The 24,792-nt window shown below is 48.8% G+C and overlaps 1 protein-coding gene across 1 annotated transcript; it reads right to left on the bottom strand.

Moving 5' to 3' along the window:
• Positions 1 to 18,945, bottom strand: LOC147119669 (targeting protein for Xklp2-like). Its single transcript, XM_085984129.1, has 6 exons — positions 18,840 to 18,945; positions 16,564 to 16,687; positions 8,556 to 8,695; positions 5,173 to 5,324; positions 1,574 to 1,751; positions 1 to 719 (listed from the first exon to the last, which is right to left on the bottom strand). The coding sequence occupies exons 1-6, from the start codon at positions 18,943 to 18,945 to the stop codon at positions 667 to 669; spliced, it is 753 nt and encodes a 250-aa protein (XP_085840255.1). The 3' UTR covers positions 1 to 666.
• Between the last annotated feature and the right edge of the window lie 5,847 nt (positions 18,946 to 24,792).

The raw sequence follows: 24,792 nt of genomic DNA, 5'->3' as shown, positions 1-24,792 counted from the left end.
GACCAGAACCTTACGTGGAAGGTCTTTATTAAGTACAGACAAGCATTAAACATTAAAACCACATCCATACATGTACCGAGTTTGACAATCCCTGGCCACTTACTGCCCGGCTCCCCTAGGACCACAGTCCCGCAGTAACGGCCATCAGCATCTTCGACACCAGATACAGGGAAAGGAGATTTGGATTGGGGTAGATTCCCCTCTGGGGGTCAGGAAGAGCAAATCTTGGAGATTAGAGACTCGTGCATCACTATTCAAACAAAGTTAAACATTTCTGATCCAATAAGGTCAGCGACTGATCGAATCGGCCGGGGGAGCGCCAGCGGAGGGCGGATCGGTCTGAAGAATGAATAAAATTTCACTGACCCGCTGAGACCCCGCGTGACCTTGGAGCAGTGAAATAAACCCCGGTCTTAAAACGTTACCTCTCGGGCGCTGGCCCGTTTTCAAAATTTCAGCTTAGAAAACAGTTCCGCTGCCTGGTTGGGTTTTGACGAGACACTAAACCGGACCGGAATCATTCACTGACCGCAAGATGAGGATTATACCGGCGGCAGTAGTAAAACATAAACATGGAAGAGTTTTCACAAAGGAGGCCCTTGGATAAGACCGGACTGAGCAACGACAAACGGACACACTGATCAGGAAATTCCGGCTCTCGACTGCTCACTGATCCCGGTTTTCACAGTCTCCCTTTAGCCTCAACCCGCCTTGTTCATCTGTAAAGTGCAGAGGGAAAGAGAAACGCGGAATTCAGTCTCAAGACAGTGACTTCTGATTAGCTGGACTCACCCCGGCCCCGCTCTAATAGTTTCTGTCCCGGACAGCCCGCGATAGACCGAGTCAGTCAGCAGGACCAGAGATCTTCCCGTTCATGTCGCAACCCGCTGGGAGAAGGGATACAAATCCAGGGTTTGATGGTTACCCACGCCCACCCAGTTATTTCAGTCCAGTTTAAACAAGCTTCCCTTTACCCAGTTCTTTGTACGTTAATAGCACAATTAGAGCAGATTGACGATGAGGAAGAGTGCGGGCCCGTTCATCCCCGACCTCCCTCCAATAACCCGTCAGGGAACGAGACTCCAATCCCCAGGGTCCTGTTGGGAAACAAACGGACGATTCCTGGGTCTCAATGTCCAGAGCCGGGAGCCATTAGTTGGCAGAGTCTCACAGCTCAGACGCTGTCAGTTTACCTCTGGGGTCAGATTAATATCCAGCCCGGCGTTGGCGAGGCCTCTCCCGGCTCTAAAAATATTAGAGAATTGGGCCTCAAGCCATTTCTCAACAGGCACAGCCCCGCCGGAGGCCCTGGTCAGAGCGGCAGATTCCGATACTAGCTCGGGCACCGCGTTGTTCGGGTCGGGCAGTAAGAGCTGGGCGTGTCCAGAGATGCTCGAACAGGACAATGTTTGGGGGGGAGGGGCGGGAAGGATCAACGTTTAAATCGGTTCTCATTTCAAGGTTTCTGAATTGAAGACTATGGGCAGAGAGCGCGGAGAAGGCAGTGTGGCGGCGGCGCCGGAGAAGAGAGAGGGCCTCCGAGAATGGTCGGGAGAAGAGCCGACTATAGTACCTGGTGTCTCCTGGCGCCTGGCCCGCTTATCGCCTCTCGCTTGTGTGCGATGTTCAAACACGTCAATGTACTCTGCCATCGAGATATACTGCCCGAGAGCCGCATCGTTGCACTCCCTTTTCCTGGGGCAAGACAAGTTGAACGGTCTTGGCACGGTGCATCCTCTGGTTGTGTGTGTCTGGAATGACAGTAGCGTTAGTGCAGAATCTCAATCTACTCTGCCAATCCCAGGATTGATATCAATGCATACAATGTCTTGCACCTTCTCCAAGCCCAATACATCCTTCCCGAGGCGCGTTGCCCAGAACTGAACCAAGTTCTCCAGAGGTGGTCCAAACAGAGCTCTGTACAACCAAGTACTTCCACTGATGGCCTTTACTCGAGGAAGCCCAACATCCCATAGCCTTGTAAAGTTATTTTGTACCTGTCCACTAGTTTAATGATCTGCTCATGTGCCTCAATCTCTACTCCTTCAGTTCCTAGCTGACCATTTATAAAAATACTCGGATCCAAGTTCCTCAGGGTCTAAAGTGGATGACCTCACTTCCCTACATTAAACTCCAGCTGGCCACAGTTTTGCTCGATCAGCGGCCTTTTGAAAATTGCTGCTCCCACCTACACTACTAACTGCACCATTAAATTGCTCTCATCATCAAACTTGGATATACGGATCTCTATTCCTTCATCCAACTCATTGAAAAAGCTGACGCCCTAGTACGGATTCCCTAGGGGAACCGCCAGTCACAACCTGCCAATTGGAGTACATGTCCAGTAGCCCTACTGTCTCCTGCCTGCTAACCAATGTCAAATGGCTGCCTCCTTTTCCATGTGCTTTCATTTATGCCAACAGTCTATTTCGTGAAACCGTAAACCAACGCCTTCTGAAGTCCATATAAATAACATCCGTAGAATTTCATAGAATCCCCAACACAGGAACAGGTCGCTCGGTCCTACTGCTGTAAGCTCCACAAGAGCTTCCTTCCAACCCTAGTTCATCAACTCCATGGGTACAACCTTGTATTCCTTTCTCCCTCGTTAATGTAGCTGCTCCTTAAATGCATCTATACTATTTGCCTCAACTACCCTCGTGGTATCCAGTTCCACATTCTATCAAGTAGTTCTTGAAATCTTAGGGACGATCTTATGATCTAGTTTTGGGTTCTCTGCAAGCAGACACATCTGTCTAGTTGTTTCCCCCAAAACCCCGCATAACTGGAGACTTCCATCAGGTCACCTCAGCCCCAGCCAGTTAGTCTTTCCTGATGGTGCAAGAAATTGCACCGATGAGCCTTCTCTAGTGCCTCATTTTTCAATAGAGATCACGTGTACAGTACAGGAAGTCCTATACAAATTAACCAGAACTTCTGCTCTTCAATTCTTTGCTTCTAGTAAAACCCAGTGTTTGGTTTGTATGCGCTCTTAAACCGACCTTGCTGTTGCTACTTTTGATTTGAGAATCTGTTCGAGAACTTCTCTACTCCATTTCAATTCTTGTTTACCAAGGATTGTGGACTCATTTCCTTACCACGATGCACCAACTCCTTTAAATTAATTTCCATTTAAATACATTTACAACGTGACCAAGAAAAATAGGCAAATCAATTACCCTTCACAACGCTATGCTGGCTCCGTTGTCCAAGTGCTCAGTCAATCTACCACGAATGTCGTAGAGATTTGTCAATCTTCAGCCCCCATTACCATTCTTAGATTTAAAGCCAATTAATTCTACAGTTTCCTCTTATTATTTCGCAAGTCTGCCATTTCCTTATACTCAATTACAGCATGGGCTTCATCTGCTCACAGTATGGCACCAATCAATTATTTACATTTATATTAGGAAAAAGCGGGTGGTCGAGAGTGACATGCGCCCCCTTGAAAATCGATAAGTGAAAATACGGAAATGGTGGCCATGTTGAATAATGCCAGACATCAACGAAATGTGGACTCAATGAAAGCAAACAGTAATGGCACTAAGTGTCCCAATGGCTCCCATCCCAGGGATTTAAAGGGAGCAGATAAGAACATGCCAGATGCGCCAACTATGATGTTCCAAATGGTTCTCGAGTCAACAACTATTCCTTTAGTGGGAAAGCTGCATGATACTCGCTATTCAAGGAGTGTGAAACCAGGAATTAGAGCAGTTAGCCTAACACCTGTTGTGAAATTACTAGAGTCCAAGGATGCAGAGACTAAACATTTGAAAAGTGGCAGCTGATCAGAAAGCCTATATGGATCTGTGAAAGGCAGGTCATGCCTGACGGAGGTGGAGTCGGACGAGGGTCTATGGAATTCCAAAAGGCATTTGATAAATTCCTCAAGACTGTTAGCTCATGGAATTAATGGCAAATCATTAACCTGGTTAGGAAATTGGATGAGTGGCAGGAGACAGTAGGGATAATTGGCAGGATGTAACTAGTGGTGTCCCACAGGAATGTGTTGGGCCTCAACTATTCATTAACTAAATGGGATAGAAAGGCGCATGGGCAAAACTGTGGCAAATGGATTTCAAAGCAAGTGTGAGGTCATCCACTTTTGAATGCAGGATAGATCAGAGTACTTTCCAAATGGTGAAAAGCTAGTAACAGTAGAGGTCTAAAAAAAGGCCTCCCGCCATGTACATAGATTGTTAAAATTTCACGGACAGCTACAGAAAATCAAAAATAGCTAATGAATGCTGGTCTTATATCTCGAGGATTAACCAAGGGGGAAGAGGTAGAAGTTATGCTACTGTTAGACAAAGCCCTGGTTCGACTACACCTGGAGAACTGAGCACAGTTCTGGGCACCACACCTTAAGGATATCAAATCAACTTTTATTGTCATTGTTAGTGCACAAGTGCAGTACAACGAAATATAGGCTTGCGGTACCCGAGAGTGTACATTTAGATTAAGACATTTAAACATTCAACATACATTTGGCTTGTAATACATTAACATAAGCATAACCATAATAAAGTGCATTGGCAGATGTGCAGGCTTTAGAGTTTATTTGTGGAGTTCAGTAGGATGACAGCCCTGGGAAAGAAGCTGTTCCTAAATCTGGTACGTATATTGGCTTGGCGGGAGTGCAGGTTTACCAGAATACCTGACTGCCAAGGGTTAACTTACGAGGATAAATTATACAAACAGCAGTGGTATTAGCTGGCATTTAAAGTTAAGTGGATTTGGTCGAAGTTAAAGCGAACTGAAGGTAAAGAGAGAAACTATTACTCCTGGTTGGAGTCCAGGACTAGGGGACATAGCCTATTGGAACCACACCTTTCAGGGGTGAAGTTAGTAAACGCTTCGACATAAAATAGTGTTAGAAGTTTGGAACTTCTGTAAACGGCAATTAATGCTGGGATCAATTGTTAATTTTAAATCTAAGCTGGATAGGTCGTTAGCCAAAGCTACTAAGGGATATGGGGCAAAAGCGAGTATATGCAGTTAGGTCACAGATCAGCCATGATCTCATAGCAGAACAGGTTCGAGGGGCTAAATAGCCTGCTCCTGTATGTAGGCATCAGGGCTTTTAATGAGAAACGGCTCAAGGTATCTTGGGATTCCTCTCAGCGTTAAATGGATGGGGAAATGTTACCGTGGTTCTCGGTGTTCAGTCACCGAGGGCGGGTACTTGCGGAGATCCTTGATGAAGTGCGACAGTTTGTACTCTGGGTCTGATCCGGACTCCCGGTGACCTTCGGCTGGCCTGTTTGTGTGGAGCTGTATATTGATCGGCCTGGTGAGCGGGATGGAATTCCTCATGTTCTGACCTGAGGAGATCACAAGATTGAAGGCGGCATCGGATAGCTCAGTCCGCTTAAAGACCCAACACGCATTTGCCATTTCCACACTACCGATAGGTACTTAACAGGCACTGCTCCATCCAAATTCCCTCCGGTTTTCCCCCCCCACACAACCACCTCTTTACCCGGTCCCAGGTTTAGCTACAAATTTGCCATTTTTACATTGAATTGATGAATCCAATGTCTTCCTGTAGATTAACTCAAGATGGGAAAGGCATCAGGCCTTCCGCAGTCTGCCCACAAGACCCGATGCTCACCTTTGACCCTCAGCCTGACTAGCAAGTGCCCACTGTATCCTTCACCCAAGCTCGCATTCTCGAGATTCTGCTAAAAACAAACTGAACACTAATGAGATATCATGGATGATTAAAGCCACAAGCGAAAAATGAGGGTAAGGAAAGAGGCATACATTACGTGGACAGCAAGGGGAGAGCATAAGGGAGAATACGACGAGATTAGGAGAGAAGTCAACATTTAGGAAGGCAAAGAGGGACTATGAAATTAAATCAAGGAACACGTAGTAAAAAATTTTAGACAAGCTAAAAAAGGGAGGTCAGAATGGGAATAGGGCCACTAAGATGGACAGGATAATACCACAGGCAGCGATAGAGAGATGGCAGAAAATAAATAATTACTTGGCTTCTATATTTACCAGGGAGATAGAACAGGTGGACATGACGCTGGAAGGCAAAATTAGAGATGTGCATTGAGATATTAAATAAACTGATCAAACTAAGAAAAAACCTGGTTCAGATGGGTTACATCTGCACATTTTAAAATAATCTAGGGAAGAGATAGGCTCATACTACATATATTTAGTAATTCGTTAAAAATGGTGGTGCCAGAGGACTGGTGGTTAGCTAATATGCCTATATTTGAGATAGAACATGTCCAGGGAACTATAGACCAGTCAGCTTAAATGGTGGTAGGAAATATAAATGCAATACCTACTAAAGGAGAGAACAGAAAATCTAGAAACGCCAAAAAAGGAAAAGTCATTGATTTCAAAAGGGAAAGCTTGTTTGTTCAACCTCAATTTTTTTTGAAGAGGCAGCAGGGAGAGCAGACAAGGGTGATGTAGTAGGTGTAAATTATCTAGATTTGCAAAAGGCCTTCAAATAAGGTACTACATAAGAGACTGATGAACAAAGTCAGAGAATGCAGAACAAGGTCAGAGAATGCAGAGTCAGGGGACAAGTAGCAAAATGGATAACTAGCTGGCTTGAGGAAAGGATGGACAGGCTGGGTCTCCTTTCTCTTGATAAAGAGACAGCTGAGTAGTGACCCAAGAGGTCTTTAAAATTATGAAAGGTTTGCTAGTGTAGATAGTGTTTCCACTTGTGGGGATAGAGCATAACTAACTAGAGGCCATCAATATAAGATAGATAGTCACCAAGAAATCAAATAGCGAATTCGAGAGAAACTTCTACAGTGCTGAGAATGTGGAACTCACTACCACGGAGTGGTTGAAGCAAATAGTATGGATGTACTCAAGGGAGAAGGGAATAGAGGGCTACAGATAGAGTTAGATGACGAAAGACAGGGGGAGGCTCGAGTGGAGCATAAATGCCAGCATGGACTGGTTGGGCCGAATAGCCTGTTTGCACCACAGCCTATAGATTAATCTCTGAACCTTTTAGTCAACCTATAGTTTGTCATGTGGAATCTTCGATGCATATTGGAAATCTGGGTGTCTCATGGATCTCCCCGTTTTCCACTTGGGATATCACTTCTCCAGTCACCCCCAAAATAAAAAAAAGTTGCAGGATTTTCACTTTCTGAACCCTTATTAACGGAAAGTCCACAGCAGGAGCTGAAGAGGTTGCTGTCGTGCAAGTGGAGGCGAACAGCAAGAAACATTCTATAAAACTGGATACATCAGCAGAGCAAGGGGAACCATTTCAGAATTAACAGGAGGGCGTTTGAAGTGACGCAGCTCAGAAGGGCACAAGGTCAATATTCAAGTTCTCCCAGAACTTGAGAAACGGGCCACCTATTGCGGTGCTGATTAAGGCCCAGGACAGTCTCACGCCTTGGGGCAGAGTTGCTGGACTCTGGCAGAGCATCAACGACAGCAATTCACTGGCCATCATCCATCTCAGAAGAGGGAAACACGAGCGACACCACTCGACAGGTCAGCAGCTCTACATTGGAATATGGCAATGATCAGGCTCAGAGATGTGCCCGCTCCTTCATAGAACCATCTCACAAACATAACCACTTGGGCAAGATCCTGGAGGCCATTGATAGTGGGAGCCCCAACCCAATGTTTTCTCGTGGACGATCATTTATCCTAATAGATTTACCGTGATCCGGTGGTCCAAGTGTACTGCATGCCACCAGCCAGAAGATGGACCTGGATTAATCATATTCTGTATTCCTGACAAAGACCCTAAACGAATGTGGCGCTGGACGCGACCCAACAGGGATGCAGCTGAACTGAACTTGAAAGGATAAGCTGGAGTTAAAAGCCCAAGACAAAAATGGAGCGGTGTCGTTTGGCTACTGCCTTATGTATCGGCACAGGAAGAATGATCCAGGGCCCCAGAAGGAATTGAGGCCACTCTGAAGTCACTCAGTGCCAGTGAAAGCATTCAGCGCTATCCATCCCCGCGATGCTCAGTAGGGATGTGGTGCCACGCCATCCTGCTGGGAAGAAACTTCCGAGTGGAAGAGACAATACAGATACAGACGACTGGTGACTCCAAACTCAGATTAAAGAAGCCGATCTTCAAACGGACCCAATTATTAGCTTCTGCCGCTGTGTTAAATACTGACCATCAGCCTCTGATCAATAACTGATGGAATTGGCTAATGGTCCGGGTTTCTTTCCCTTGCAGAACAGACTTTCAGATGAAACTGCTGACAGTGGCAATCATGAAAAGTGAGCTTTTAGAATGGACAATGTTGGGAATCAAATTGAACTCAACTCTGTAGATGATCGCAGGTAGAGCTCCAGTTGTAGAAACAGAATCTGAATTACTTAGAAGGCAATATAACCTACGCACCAATACACACCAACCTTCTCCCCATAGTTCAGTGGGTTACAAATAGCCTGTGGTCTATCTAAAGCCATCCTCACGAAATAGCATTAATGAACCTTGCATTTCATCTCTCCAACACTGGCAAAAGACACCTCCTACAAAAGGTACACCTGGAATCTCTTCTAAATCAGCCACGCGCAGTCAACCAGTTTACTTGTGCCAGCAATCGCGAGATGAATCATTGCTTCGTTGAGCCGCCTGTGCTCTGCCGTCTCCCTTTGTAATCGAGTGATTGTCGACATTTCCCGCTCCTCCGAGCTCATTGGCCTCCAGTATACATGGCTCCTGGACCGCCTAGGGGGTAAAGGGAAGCACAGATGTGGTTAGTTCACCCAGAAAAGCGGATTTGGCAGTTAGTTCACGCAGTCTGGCCAACACTACAAATTAGACAGTCTATTCTTCATGAACTTGATTCGCACCAACAATTCAAGCTTTCAAAATAAACTTGCTTTCTTTCTCTTTGAAGACCTGTTTTATATAGCTCACGACCCAAAATGCTTTAGAACTTGAAGTGTAATCACTGTCGTAATGTAGGAAACGTGCCAGACAATCTGAACACAAGCTCCCACAAATAGACGAGATAATGTTTAATCTGATACTTTGTTTAACTTGTCCCATTACCACCTCCTTTTGCCTTGACTATCTGAACCTCTCCTGCCTTGTATCCCATCACAGACCTTCCCCTTTGATCTTTCATCCCCTCCCCACTTTCCCAGCCCCTGCAGTTGCTTAAAAATCTGTTCCATTTCCTGCTTTTTTCCAGTACTGACAGAAGGTCATCGACATGAAACGTTAAATCTGTTTCTCAGATGCTACCTGACCTCCAACATGGTTTTTATTTTAGATTTCCAGCATCTGCAGTATTTTTAGATATCTGTTTCACTGACGTTGATTGATGGAATATTGGCCAGCACACCACGGATAACTCCTGCTGTTTTAGTGCCATGGGAGATTTTACGTCCATCTGAGAACAGACAGGGCCTGGGTTTAATGTCTCATCTGAAAGGTGAGCACCAGCAACAGTGCAGCACTCCCTCAGTACTGCACTGGAGTGTCAGCCTAGATTATTGTACAGGTTTTTGCAGTGAGACTTGAAAGCACAACCTTCTCACTCAGGCGAGGGTGCTCCCAACTGAGCAGCAGCTGTCTCCTCCCTGCCTCACTCCCACAAAAGTGGCTAATTCCTAAGAAAACCAGGTTCAATTTGCACCCCAACCCCAGTAATTTACAAGGTGAGCAGGAATTGGAACAGGTGCCAGGACGTGAACTATAGGGGGCTTCACTTCAAGTCACGAGTCAGCTGGTGATCATCCTCTAGCCAGGTCTCGGGCTGTTTAAGTTCAGGGTTATTCGGATGGAAAATGTCCTCCAGCATCGAGTGAAGGCTCAAACCTTCGGGGTGAGCGAGACCAGCTCGGAGTCCTGTAGACTTCCTTAGCACAGGTAACCCATTAGCGGGGCTGCGATAGCTAATCTGGCTCTGAACTTCAAAAATCACCAGGTCTGCAATGGTCACTTCTATTCCCAGTCCTACTTCCCCTCGGCCCCAGAGTCACTGGAGGGTCGCTAGTTCCTGGTTAGATAATTGAACTGCGCGGGTTGGAGCCTCACGCACGGACAACAGACAGGGAGCCAACGCCTCAGAATCAGATTTACAAGACCAGAGGTGACACTACACTGGAGACATTCCCCATCCCCACCTCTTATTCTAAATGGATAGTGGGGACACCTGATGGTCCAACACTCCGCTGAAGCGGTAGAAATCAGGTCCAGACTAAGGAATTAAGCTTCGATCGGTTTTAATTATTAAGTGGTGCGTTTAACCCAGGGAATCACTGCAAGAAGCAGCGTGAATTTAGAATTCACAGGTCTCAAAAGGCAATATCCGGACACTGACTTTTGGACGGCATGACTTCACTTAACTAATCCTGATGAATCCGAAACTCGAGGTTTGATTTGACAGGAAAGCAGTTAGCACGGGTGACAACAGCAGATGGAGGCTCAATGTGGTGAATCGGGATTGATGGAAATCACAATCGGAAGTTTACGGTACAGAAGGATGCCATTCGTCCCATCATGTAATGTCGAAATAGCCATCTAGTCTAATCCCACTTTCCATCTTTTGGTTCGTATCGTTACAGGTTACTACACTTTGTGCATATCCAAGTACTATGTAATGCGATGAGGGTCTCTGCCTCTACCACCCTCTCAGGCAGCGAGTTCCAGACCCCCACCCCACCACCCTCGGTGAACATTTCTAAACACCTCTAAAGACGACTTTCAATCTGTTCTAGTTATTGACCTCCAACTAAAATAGGTCCGTCCTATCCACTATCTAGACCCCAGTTTATACACCTCAATTAAAACCACCCCAGCCCATCCAATCATTCCTCATTGCTAAAGTTCTCCAGTCCTGTCAACATCCTGGTAAATCCCCTTGTACTTTTAGTGCAATCACATTTCCTTTAATGGCGACCCCAAAGCTGTATGCAGGGCTCTAGCTGTAGCCCAACTATTAGCAAGGGATACAAGGCAATCTTTCCCTGGCCCCCATCAGACCCGCGACCGTGAGAAAGAACAGTTGCAACAGGAGCTATGCATTTATCCCACTGATTCGGATTCTCGGTTAAAAGGCACCGCCCTAAAAAGTCAAGTCATTGGGGAAGCTGGACACTGAAGGAACAAGCCCAGTTCGGACCGACGTGTTTGCAACTTACTTGAGAACTGTGGGAGTTCGAGGCAGAGTCAGCTTGGGTCTCCAGGGATCACCACGTGACCTCGAGCACCTCCCGATTGTTGGGCTGCAGCAAGCCTGCCGGAAGAGAAGGCGATTCATTTAACATCCAATTATCTTTATCAGAGGGAGACCATCTTCAGGCTGAAATAAGGAAGCGTTATATGGAACCAAGTGAAACCTGTTGGTTAATAATACCACATTCAGTTAGTCCTGACTGTGGAGTTACCATCTGGTGAATCGGCCACTGTTCTGGAAAGGAACTCGAGCTTAAATTTACCGGACAAATTACTGGTGAAGTCTAGATATGAGCAACTGGCGGTGGGAGAAATTACGACCAAGACCAGCCAGTTCTCAAAAGGAGACCAAATTGGGCAGGTGGAAGAAGCCAGCCGATTTCTGGCCACAGTTTAAACAGGCTCAATGAACCGCAGCCCTGGCTCCCGGGATGTAACCAGGCTGAATTAACAAGGCGAGTCTTCAAACAGCATTCGAGCTGACTGTTCCACTTGCAGCCAGTGAACTGTGAAGTGAGGAGCCGCCAGAGCAAGGCCGACAGTCACGATATCCAGAGAGTAGTGAGTCTGCGCCTGTTCTTTCGGCGTGCAATCCATGCACTTTTATCCCCTGCAAGCATTTATCCAGTTCCCTTAAGGCTACTGTTCAGTCGGCATCCACCATCCCAGCAGGCAGTGAATTCCAAAGACTAACCACTCGTAAAGTTTCTCATGTCGCCTTTGGTTCTTTTGCCAATCACCTTAAATCTGTGCCCTCGTGAGCTACCCTTCAGCCATTGTAAGAAGTTTTCTAAACCCTTTGATTTTAAACACTATTAAACAGCCGATTAGCCTCCTCGGCTCCAAGGAGAACCGCTCCAGCTTCGCTATCCACGTAACTGCAATTACTCATCCCTGGAACCATTCTGGTAAATCTCGTCTGTACATAACATAAGAAATAGGAGCAGGAGTAGGCCAATCAGCCCCACGAGCCTGCTCCGCCATTCAATAAGATCATGGCTGATCTGATCCTAACCACCAATCCACTATCACAGAACCATCTACTGAATCGAACAGAATGAGACACGAAATAGGAGCAGGATCAGGCTACATGGCCCCTGGGCCTGCTCCACTACCCACAGGGCCATGACCGATCCGAACCTAGACTCATGTCCAAATTCCTGCCTGCTCCCCATAACCCTTAATTCTCTTTACTTCTGGGAAACTGTCTGTTTTTAATTTATGTAATGATGTAGCTTCTACAGCTTTTTGGGGCAGCATATTCCATGGACCTACCACCCTCTGAGTGAAGTAGTCCTCCTCATCTCTGTTTTGAAAGGGCAGCCCCTTATTCTAAGACTATGCCCCCTAGTTCTAGTTTCACCCATCATCGGGAACATCTTCCTTGCATCCACCCGATCCAACCCCTTCACAATCTTATATGTTTCAATAAGATCGCCTCATTCTTCTGAACTCCAATGAGTAGAGTCCCAATCTACTCAACCTCTCCTCATATGTCCATCCCCGGGATTAACCCAGTGAACCTTCTTTGTACTGACTCGAGAGCAAGAATGTCCTTTCTTAAGTATGGACACCAAAACTGTACGCAGTATTCCAGGTGCAGTCTCACCAATACCTTGTACAACTCAAGCAATACCTCCCTATTTTTATATTCTATCCCCCTAGCAATGAAAGCCAACATTCCATTGGCCACCTTAATCACTTGCTGCACCTGCATACTAATCTTTCCTGCACTAGGACCCCCAGATCCCTTTGTACTTCAGTACTTTCAAGTTTCTTGCCATTAAGATAATAACTTGCTATACGATTTTTCCTGCCAAAGTGCATAACCTCACTCTTTCCAGTATTGTATTCCATCTGCCAAATCTCTGCCCACTTAGCTTGTCGATGTCCCCTTGCAGGTTTTTTGTGTCCTCCTCACTCACTACTTTCCTTCCCATCTTAGTATCATCTGCAAACTTTGATGTTACACTCGGTCCCCTCCTCCAAATCGTCCCCTCCTCCAAATCGTTAATAGATTGTAAAGAGTTGGGGACCCAGCACTGACCCCTGTGGAACACCACTAGTTACTGATTGCCTGTCTGAGAATGAACCATTTATCCCAACTCTCTGCCTTCTTTTAGATAGCCAATCCTCTATCCATGCCAGAATATTACCCCCAATCCCGTGATTTTTTATCTTAAGCAATAATCTTGTGTGGCACCTTGTCAAATGCCTTTTGGAAGTCTAAATACACTATGTCCACTGGTTGCCCTTTATCCACCCTATACGTTACTTCCTCAAAGTCCAGCAAATTTGTCAAACATGACTGCCCCTTCATAAAACCATGCTGACTTTGTCCTATTAAATTATCCAAATGTCCTGTTACTGTCTCCTTAATAATGGACTGCAAAATTTTATCTACCACAGATGCTAGGCTAACCGGTCTATAGTTTCCAGCCTTCTGTCTACTGCCCTTTTTAAATAAGGGTGTTACATTTACAGTTTTCCAGTCGCCGGGACCTTTGCCGAGTCCAAGGAGTTTTGGAAAATTACCAATACATCCACAATCCCTACCGCCACTTCCCTCAAGACCCTTGGATGTAAGCCATCAGGTCCAGGTGATTTATCCGCCTTGAGTCCCATTATTTTACCGAGTACCACTTCCTTAGTGATTTTGATCGTGTTTAGCTCCTCCCCCCCTTTAGCCCCCCTGTTTGTCCAGTGTTGGGATATTTAGTGTATTCAACTGTAAAGACTGATACAAAATATTCATTCAGTGTTTTTGCCATCTCCATATTTCCCACCATTAATTTCTTGGTCTCATCCTCTAAGGGATGAACATTTACTTTAGCCACCCTTTTTCTTTTTATATAACTATAAAAACTCTTCCTATCTGTTTTTATATTTTTTGCTAATTTACTTTCATAATCTATCTTCCCTTTCTTAATCAATCTTTGTTATTTTTTGCTGTCTTTTAAAGTTTTCCCAATCCTCCCACTAGATTTGGCTACATTATATGCCCTTGTTTTTTGTCAAATACTATCCTTAATTTCTTTACTTCGCCACGGATGGCTGTCTTTTCTTTTACACCCTTTTCTTCTCAATGGAATATATATTTTTTGGAAGTTGTAGAATAACTCCTTAAATGTACACTACTGATCATGTATCGTCTTACCCTTTAATCTATTTTCCCAATCCACTCTACTCAATTCCGCTCTCATACCTTCGTAATCTCCTTTATTCAAGCTTAGCACGCTTGTTTGAGATCCAACCTTCTCACCCTCTAATTGAATATGGAATTCAACCATGTTATGGTCACTCATTCCAAGGGGATCCTTTACTAGGACATTTTTAATTAATCCTGTCTCGTTACACAGGACCAGATCTAAGGTTGCTTGCCCCCTGGTCGGTTCAGTTACATACTGCTCAAGAAACCCATTCCTAATACACTCAATGAACTCATCCTCAAGGCAGCCCTGCCCAATTTGATTTGTCCAATTAATATGATAGTTAAAATCCCCCATAATTATAGATGTTCCCTTATTACAACCCTCAACTATTTCCTGATTGATACTCCATCCAACAGAGTTGCCATTGTTCGGAGACCTATAGACTACACCCACTAGTGTTTTTCCCCCCTTATTATTCCTTACCTCCACCCAAACTGTTTCATTATCCTGATCTTTTGACCCAATATCATTTCTCTATTACAGTGATTATTTCCTTTATTAACAGCCACTCCACCTCCTTCCTTCCTGCCTGTCCTTCCTTCCTCTCAAATACTTGCATATCCTTCCTAAAATATGACCAGAACTGGATGCAATACACCTGTTGTGGCCTAACTAGCGCTTTATAAAGGTTGAGCATAACTTCTTCACTTCTGTACTGAATACCTCTATTAAGCCCAATATCTCATATGTCCTGCCACCTTCAGGGACCTATGCACATTAACTCCCAGGTCACTGTCCCTGCACTCTTGCGCCCTTAAGTGTATATTGCCGCTCCCTGTTCCTTCTGCCAAAATGCATCACCTCACTTAAATTCCATCTGCCACTTGCCTGCCTATTCTGCTAGCCTTTCTATCTCTTGTTGCAGTCGATTGGTTTCATCCTCATGGTTTGTCATGTCGGACATCAAGTCTTGCAACTCCAATTTACCCGGGCCAGATCCTAATTAATTCACTGAAAATAGCCCTCCATAACTAGACTAAATCTTACCATACTATGATAAATATTCGAGATGCTCTCCAAATGTTACATTCACCAATTGATCGAGTTAGTTCCAGGACTACATCCAGCAATGCCTCTTCCTCTTTGGCTAATAAACCTACTGATCAATAAATTTCTCTTGAGCACACCCGAATTCCCTCCTTGAAAAATCACAGTCCCATTCCATAGAGGGAGTTAATGTTTCCCATTATCACTACTATCGTTCATGCATCTCTAGTTTTTGAAAAAATCTGCCCATGTATCTCCTTCACTATTTAATGGCCTATAAAATACCCCAAGTAGCCCAATATCTCCACACTTTCTCAACTACAAATCAAAGATTCTGCCTTTGATCCTCAAGGACATTTAGAATATTTCCTTCGATCAAAACCGCTACCCCCTCGTGCTTGGTCCCCTCCCCTGAAGACTTTGGAACCACCATATGAAGCATCCAATCCTCACATTGAGCCAGTTCTCGTTAGTGCCACATCATATTCGCGGTTTTTTGCGCCTGCAGCTCACCAACCTGTGCACACATGCACTCCAAATCGAACTTGGACTTTATTTTCTATGATCCCACCCAATTCTGTATTTCTAACTGGAACTCAGTAGTGTACATCTTATTTCTACTCTAAATACTACATATTGGTGCCCAACCATACTGCCAAATTAGTTTAAACCTTCCCAACATTGACTAACTTGCCCAGAAGTATTGGTCCCAGCTTTGTTCTGGTGCAAGCCGGCCTTCTTGAACAGGCCCCTCCCGCTACAGAACTGCTCCCAATGTCCCAGGGATCTGAAGCCCTCCCTCCTGCACCATGTCTCTAGCCATTCATTCACCTCCCATTTCTGCTCACTAGGACGTGGCACTGGGAATAATCCAGAGATTACTACCTTGGAGGGTCTGCTTTTTAAATTAATGCTGTGTTACATTTCTGGCAGCAACAATCCCCCTAAAATCTATGTTGAAACTAGTTCGAACCCCAATTCAACGAAGCTAATCACCAATCCTTCGGTAGTCACCGGTCGGTGGAGAGGGAGCACAGACAAGCCGAATCGTATCAGGCAGGGTCTTCAGAGATCCTGGATAATTCCTGGAAACCCGAACTCATTCCTCACATTTGAGCCTGGTCTTCACGGCCAACGGGGAGACTGAATGGTGACACGGCCAATCTAAAGGACTCCGCCACTGGAGGTTGAGGGAGACTCGGCATTACTTACCCCAGAGGCTGGGCCGGACCCTCAGCAGCGGACAGTCGGCCGTCGGTGGACCGTCTCCTGGCCGCCAGCGAATTTACCGTGTTCGGGGGACTGGTGCGGATTCCAGCGCTCGACGCTTCGCCCTCTGCAGAGACAGGAGGAGAGAGGCAGGAGTTTAGGAGGTGGGGGCGGTCAGAGCTCTTAAACTGTGATACTGAGGCCAAGCCGGTATTCTAAGCCAGTCTACAGCCATTTTCACAAACTCCAGGATCCGAGTCTGGAATTGAGCCCTCGATCCCACAAGAGACACTCCCCGGAGTAGGAATTCGCAGCCCTTCCGTGTACAGAGGGTGAGCGGTTAATAAAGGAACGGGGTAAATCTTCGGCCCCCAAGCCTTGAAAATCACTCGCTCGGGTTCGCTTGATTTTAGGAGCATATACACGAGCACCAAACAGATCCATTCCTAACTCGTTATTAGATTTAAACGGCGGGCGCTCACGGGGCATCGCAGGTTGTCGTCACAAAAGCAGAAGTTGCGCTTTAAGAGGATTCTACGAAAGACACATCTTGCATCACAAGCCTTGAAAAGGGATCCCAGCCCAGCGTTAGAGAGGCAATAACCCGAGTCAGAACAGTTCCTCATTCTCTCCCAAGCCACTTCAGCAAAGGATGACGACATGTCATTCTAACCCAGCCGGTTATAATCCTCCGGGAACTTCCAGCCGAGAGACTGCGGCAGGCAGTGGGTTCGGTCCCAGTGAGAATTTGAACACTATCCGGGACTCGGTCTGTTCACGGCAGTAATTTGAACCCAGCCTGGCGGGTTGTGAGCCCAGACTCCCGAGAGCCTGGATTGGAAAGATCACTCGAGTGGCCCACGTGGCTAGCCGGGTCGGACGGGTAGGTCACCGAGACAGAGGCGGGGCAAAGTTTGACAAGTAAACTTCACATCGAAAGTGTCTAAACCGGCAGTACCAGATTCGGTGCAAAAAGTGAAACATTATTCGGAGAGATGACAGTACACAGGGCGGTAGAATTTGGGAACTCATCCGCAAACAATTGATAGCTCAAATGTTAAATTTAACTCAGATGTGTTAACCAAAGGTATTAGGGGCAAAGGAGGGAATGAGTTAGGTCACAGATCAGCCATGATCTCATTGAACGGCAGAATATTGCTCGAGGGGCTAAATTGCCTCCTCCTCTTCCTGTTGTCCTATAGCATCGGTTCTGGTCAAAGTTCAGATTTTCTTCTGAAATAAAGACTTGCATCAGTATAGCGCCTCTTCGACCGCCAAACGTCTCAAAGCACTTTACAGCCAAAGCAGTACTTTTGAAGTGGAGTCACTGTCGGTGTGGGAAACGCAGCAGCCAATTTGCACACAGCAAGCTCCCACAATGATAGTGCCCAAATAACCTGCTTTAGTGATACTGATTGAGGATAAATATTGGCCAGGACATCAGGGAGAACTCCCTGCGCTTCAACGACTGTTATAACCTTTTAAATCTCCGAGAGCAGACAGGGCCTCGGTTCAACATCTCACCCTCCAGCCAATGCAGCACTCAGTCCTGCGCTGGAGTCTCAGCCTAGTTTTTTTTTTATGCTCAAGTGTCTGTAACGGGAATTAACCCATAACCTTCCGGTGTGGGTGGTACCAACAGAACCACAGCTCGACACAAGTTGATCAGTAAAGTGGGCATTAAACTCCGCCCATCATGACCGAGATGCAGATGGACTGGGTTTAATTTGTTTTCTAATTCCTTTGACCAATTTGATTACAAATTAAATGTTACAATACCTTGATATATTTCTCACAAGTTTGCAAAGTATTTTCCAAATTTAACAAACCGTTAAGGCCCAGCAAGTGAACTAGTGCCCCGTCACAGCTCTTGAGAGCAAGGGCCCCTCCAACACCCAACTGGCAAGGTAAAAATTCTACTCACATCTAGTTCCTCTCTACAAACCCAGAGTAAGATTAGAGACAGTGGAAAGATGTGGGGCAAGCCATTAGATCTGGACTGAGATTAATCTCCACGCTCACATCACAACTTAAGTGACTACACTTAATGTGTTATTGGGCACAAGGTGCTTTTGGACATCGAGGTCATGAAAGACGCTACATGATTGAAAGTTTAAGATTCTTAACACCATTAGAAAAAAGAGATCATTCCAATAGTCAGGAGACATTAAACATCCAGGACACCGATTGAACCTTCTCCAGACTCGGCCGCTAAACCAGGGATCTCCCAAACATCTGGATTTCAGAGACCGAGTGAGAAGAAAGAAAAAGCAACTTACCGGAATCGCAGAGTTCTTCCCGTTCAATCAGAGGGCTCATCACAGCCTTTGGAACGCCACATCTCCAAGGTATACAAGGTAAATTGATTTTGGCACCACTCTCCATATCTGCTAGTTTTACACTGAATGACATTTAATCTGATCTGCATCAGAAGGAGACAATCAGCTCAGTTAGGAATGGTCATTAACATATCATAAAGACACGGTAATGTGGCAGCAAATAGAGGAAAGAGTGAAGGAGGTTCAGAAATGATGGCGGAGCAGGCTCGAGGGGCCAAGTGGCCTATTTAGGTTCTTCTGATTGCAGCGCTGTACTCCCGGCCAAGTAGCTTACAAAAGAGGCTTAGCCTAAATCAGAAGGATTCAAGCAGCCGAGACCAGGAGTCCGCCCCAAGACCTGGAAAACCAAACACGCCGGTTAACCAGCGGCTTATAAATAATTAAATAAGAGATTACAGCAACTATCTCAAACATCAGCAGCACAGAAACTGTTCCAACTCGAAACTTTTTGGTTCCCAACTAAACACAGAAGGAAAACAAAGAGCAGGGAGAGAAACAATTGCCCGCTCACTAAAACCTGCTCTGCTGTAACTCCAGAAACTACTTCCAGAGAATATCAGGTCAAACCTCGCTGAGTGTCTCTCACCTCTGTGTTTACCTCTCTTCAGCCCACAGCTCTGCTTTATACGGGACTCTTACCGTGCGTTGACCAATCAAACCTCAGCTTTAATCAAATTCTTGTGACCAGTGACGTCAGCATTTTTCTCGTCCAATGGGTGTCCGTGCTGATTGAGAGACAGCATCTTGTCAGGTCGCATGGGATTGAGTGGAAAAGGCGCTGCGAATCGAAACCGATCCTCAGTCATTGGGTCTTTTTGATGGACCAATAAGGGTGAGACTGGGTTGCCCCCCCCCCACAGTTATCAAATAACAATCATCGCAACAAGTGCCCGTTGGGAAGCTAGCCACAGATTTAATGACTTTTCGGTCCATCGGGACGGGAAGTATGCGGTGTGCTTCCTGCAAGAAACCCACACCGTTCCGGGAGACGAGGCCACGTGGCTCCTGGAGTGGCAAGGAGGGGTCAGCATGAGTCACCTCTCCAGTGTTTCCAGCGGGGTGGCTATCTTGCTGGCCCCGCATTTTCAGCCGGAGATCTTGGGGGTCAAGGAGCTCGTGCCGGTCCGCATGCTCCAGGTCACTGTTCACCTGGGGGGCGTGCCGCTCCATTTAGTGAACGTGTACGCCCCTGGGGCCGGTGCGCAGCAAGCGCGCTTCTTTGAAGAAGTGTCCACTCTTCTGGGCTCCATCGACGCGGGCGAGTGCGTCGTCCTCGGGGGGGATTTTAATTGCACCCTCGAGGCAAGGGATCGCACCGGTGGCCTGCGAAGCCCGGCGGCGATGGAGAAGTTGAGGGACCTGGTCGGGTCCCTCGACTTGGTGGACATCTGGCGTAATCTCCATCCCAACTCTAGCGCCTTCACTTGCGTGAGGCCTGGGAGAGGAGCATCCAGAATCGACTGCCTCTACATTTCCCGGGCATACGTCTCCTGCGTTCCGGCGGCTTCCATGCGGCCGGTGCCATGCACGGACCACCACCTGGGGTGGGTGGAGCTCGTTCCACTGCGCGCGCGGGGGGGGTCTGCGTACTGGCACTTTAACAACCTGCTGCTGGAGGACGTGCGGTTCCGGGATTCGTTTAGTCGGTTCTGGGCCGGCTGGAGAAGGAAGCTGGGGGCTTCCCCTCCTTGAGGCTATGGTGGGACGTGAGCAAGGCTCACGTCCGTCTCTTCTGTCAGGAGTATGCGAGGGGGTCGACCAAGAGGCGGGAGGCCCGGGTCGGGCGGTTGGAGGAGGAGGTGCTCGACCTGGAGTCCCGTCTTGGTCAAGTCGGCGAGGACCCGGCCCTGCAGTTGGTGTACGAAGAGAAGAAGGGTGTGCTGAAGGACCTGCAGCTCGTCGGGTCCCGAGGCGCATTCGTGAGGTCACGGATCCAGTTCCTGCGGGACCTGGACCGCGGCTCCCCCTTCTTCTACTCGCTGGAAAAAAGATGGGGGGTCCGTAAGCAGCTCTTGGAGCTGCTGGCCGATGACGGATCTCTGGTCTCTGATCCGGAGGGAATCCGCGCGGAGAACCGCGCCTATTACGGGGCTCTGTTCTCTCCGGATCTGTCCAGCGAGGATGCGCGCAGAGTTTTGTGGTAGGACCTGCCGAAGGTCGGCCTGGAGGGCGCCGAAAAATTGGACGCTCCTCTGAGTCTGGAGGAGCTGACCGGCGCCCTCCGCCAGCTCTCTAGGGGGAAGTCCCCGGGGCTGGACGGTCTGACCGTGGAGTTCCACAGGGCGTTCTGGGACGTCCTGCGGAGCGACTACGCGCGGGTCCTGGGGGAATGTTTGGCGACCGGGGAGATGCCCCTCTCTTGGCGCAGGGCGGTGATTGTCCTGCTGCCAAAGAGGGGCGATCTCCGCCTCCTTAAGAACTGCGCCCGGTCTCCTTCCTCAGCACGGATAACAAAATTTTTGCCAGGGCCATGTCTGCTCGCCTTGGCGCCGTGCTGGCCCACATGATCCACCCCGACCAGTCCTACACGGTCCGGGGCCGGTCTATCCATGATAACATCCATCTGGTTCGGAACCTGGTCCACCATTCCCAGAGGGCTGGTCTGTCGGTCGCCTTCCTTTCCCTGCATCAGGAGAAGGCGTTCGACAGGGTGGATCACGAGTATCTTTTCGGGACTCTGCGCGCATTCGGGTTCGGGACGCATTTTGTCGCCCGGATCTGACTTCTGTACGCTGCCACGGAGTGTCTGATTAAAGTTAAAGGGTCCTTGATGGCGCCCCTTTGCTTCAGGAGGGGGGTGCGTCAGGGCTGCCCCATGTCCGGCCAGTTATATGCCATTTGCGTAGAGCCTTTCCTGCGCCTCTTGCAGAAGAGGTTGACGGGACTGGCTCTGCAAGGGCCGGGCGTGGAGGTGGTCCTTTCGGCTTACGCCGATGACGTGCTCCTCATGGTCACGGATCCCGTTGACTTGCGGAGGATGCAGGAATGCCAGCAGATTTACTCGGACGCATCCTCCGCCAGGATCAACTGGGGGAAATGTTCTGGACTCCTGGTGGATCAGTGGCAGGTGGGCTCCCTGCCGGAGGAGTTCAGGCCCTTCGCCTGGAGCACTACGCACCTCCTCTACTTGGGAGTCTACCCCTGCCCGGCCGAGGACGCCTGGCCGGCGAACTGGCACGAGTTGGAGGCCAAAGTCGTCACTCGCTTATGACGCTGGACAGGATTGCTCCGAGTTTTGTCCTACAGGGGTCGGGCGTTGGTCATAAACCAACTGGTGGCCGCCATGTTGTGGTACCGGTTGGTTACTCTGATCCCTCCCCCTGCGTTTGTCGCCAAGATACAGAAGAAGCTCGTCGATTTCTTCTGGAACAACAGGATGCACTGGGTCGCTGCCGCGGTTTTGTGTCTCCCGCTTAGGGAGGGCGGTCAGGCGCTGGTGTGCCTTCGCACCCAGGCTGCGACTTTCCATCTTCAGATGCTGCAGAGATACCTGTACGTTGAGAATCCTCCAAGATGGTGTGCGCTGGCGACGTATTTTTTCCGCCAGCTGCGCGGCCTCAATTACGACACGCAGCTCCTGTTTGTGAAAGTGGGTGACGCGCGTGCCAGCCTGCGAGAGCTGCCTGTCTTTTACCAGGAACTGCTATGGGTTTGGAACCAGGTCGCTTCCAGGCGCAGCTCTCCCCCGACAGGAATGGTGGCTGTCCTTCGGGAGCCACTGTTCAGGAATCCGCACCTCCACGTCCGCAGGTTTGGGTGGCTGGCGGAGCGCAGAGCTGTGGCTGGCAAGGTGACTCAAGTCGGGGACCTGCTCAATGGCGGAGGAGCGGGCTGGATGGCGCCGGAGGAGTTGGCGAGGCACATGTCTTGGGCCAACGTCCGGTTCGCGGCCGATGCCATCGATTCGATAAAGGCGAAGTGCGCCCCGGCACCACTAGGCGTATCGAGGCGGCTCAGGCGTGTGGGGCGATCCCGCCTGAGCTTTCCCCCGTTCGGACGGAATTCTTTGTCGGCGCCCAGCCCCGAACCCCCCCTCGGGAGCCGGCGCCTCACAACTTGAGCCGTCTCGAGGAAATACCCTCCGTGCCTTTTCATTCCGCACGGAGGGGTTTCCTGTATGGGCTGCTCCTGCACACCTTCCACTTTGCCATCTTCACCTGCCGTCCGGACATGCCGTGGCGTGCCCTTTTACCCTCCGATGGAAGCGGAGGTCCCCAATGGGGGGCTCTCTATGTGGGAGTCCTCCCTTGTTCTATTGGGGACTTGGCCTGGAGGGTGTTGCACAGGGCAGTCTCGTGCAATAGGTACTTAAGTAGGTTCACGGACTCCCAGACCGCATGTTTGTTCTGTGGTCTGGAGGAGTCTGTATTTCATATTTATATCGAATGTGAGAGGTTGCAGCCCTTCTTCCATTATTTGAAGGGGCTGCTCCTCAAGTTTTGGTTGCACTTCAGTCCCACGCTCTTGATCTACGGTCACCCGGTGCGGAGGGGAGCGGGCAGGTTGGAGGACCTCCTCGTGGGCCTGCTCCTGGGCCTGGCTAAGAAGGCCATTAATTGGTCCAGGCAGCGGGCGATCGAGGGGGTCGGCCGGCCGGATTGCCTCCCTCTCTTCCGTGGCCATGTTCGCGCCCGGGTGGCCCTGGAGATGGAGCACGCGGTGTCCGCCGGCGCGCTCGATCATTTCTGTGACCGGTGGGCACCGCGGGGACTGGGGTGCATCATTGGGTTGGATAACCAAATTTTGATTTGATTCTTAGGGTTTATTTGAAGTTTTGATGGTTTATTTACAGTTTTTATTTGTCTAAATTGTGTTTTCACAAAAAGAGGATCAAACAACAATCATCGCAACAAGTACCCATTGGGAAGCTAGCCACAGATTTAATAACTTTTCGGTCCTTCGGGACGGGAAGTATGCGGTGTGCTTCCTGCAAGAAACCCACACCGTTCCGGGAGACGAGGCCACGTGGCTCCTGGAGTGGCAAGGAGGGGTCAGCATGAGTCACCTCTCCAGTGTTTCCAGCGCGGTGGCTATCTTGCTGGCCCCGCATTTTCAGCTGGAGATCTTGGGGATCAAGGAGCTCATGCGGGGCCGCTTGCTCCAGGTCACTGTTCGCCTGGGGGGCGTGCCTCTCCATTTAGTGAACGTGTACGCCCCTGGGGCCGGTGCGCAGCAAGCGCCCTTCTTTGAAGACGTGTCCACTCTTCTGGGCTCCATCGACGCGGGCGAGTGCGTCGTCCTCGGGGGGGATTTTAATTGCACCCTCGAGGCAAGGGACCGCACCGGTGGCCTGCGAAGCCCGGCGGCGATAGAGAAGTTGAGGGACCTGGTCGGGTCCCTCGACTTGGTGGACGTCTGGCGTAATCTCCATCCCGACTCCAGCGCCTTCACTTGCGTGAGGCCTCGGAGAGGAGCGTCCAGAATCGACCGCCTCTACATATCCCGGGCATACGTCTCCTGCATTCCGGCGGCTTCCATGCGGCCGGTGCCGTGCATGGACCACCACCTGGTGTGGGCGGAGCTCGTTCCACTGCGCGCGTGGGGGGGTCCGCGTACTGGCACTTTAACAACCTGCTGCTGGAGGACGTACGGTTCCGGGATTTGTTTAGTCGGTTCTGGGCCGGCTGGAGAAGGAGGCAGGGGGGCTTCCCTTCCTTGAGGCTATGGTGGGCCGTGGGCAAGGCTCACGTCCGTCTCTTCTGTCAGGAGTATGCGAGGGGGTCGACCAAGAGGCGGGAGGCCCGGGTCGGGCGGTTGGAGAAGGAGGTGCTCGACCTGGAGTCCCATCTCGGTCAAGTCGGCGAGGACCTGGCCCTGCAGTTGGTGTACGAAGAGAAGAAGGGCGCGCTGAAGGACTTGCAGCTCGTCGGGTCCCGAGGCACGTTCGTGCGGT

This window comes from Somniosus microcephalus, chromosome 4, assembly GCF_052327205.1.
Source record: "Somniosus microcephalus isolate GS21.2 chromosome 4, FLI_Smic_1.0, whole genome shotgun sequence".
In the NCBI taxonomy this organism is placed as follows: domain Eukaryota; kingdom Metazoa; phylum Chordata; class Chondrichthyes; order Squaliformes; family Somniosidae; genus Somniosus; species Somniosus microcephalus.
The sequence above is the reverse complement of the archived record's forward strand: the minus strand, read 5'-3'. Positions and strand labels throughout refer to the sequence as shown.

Coding starts and splice junctions, on each gene's coding strand:
- LOC147119669 (XM_085984129.1), bottom strand. CDS start 18,945: ATGGAGAGTGGTGCCAAAATCAATTTACCTTGTATACCTTGGAGATGT. Junction 16,688..18,839: donor GGAAGAACTCTGCGATTCCG/GTAAGTTGCTTT, acceptor CTGTCTCTGCAG/AGGGCGAAGCGTCGAGCGCT. Junction 720..1,573: donor CAGGCGCCAGGAGACACCAG/GTACTATAGTCG, acceptor TGCACTTTACAG/ATGAACAAGGCGGGTTGAGG.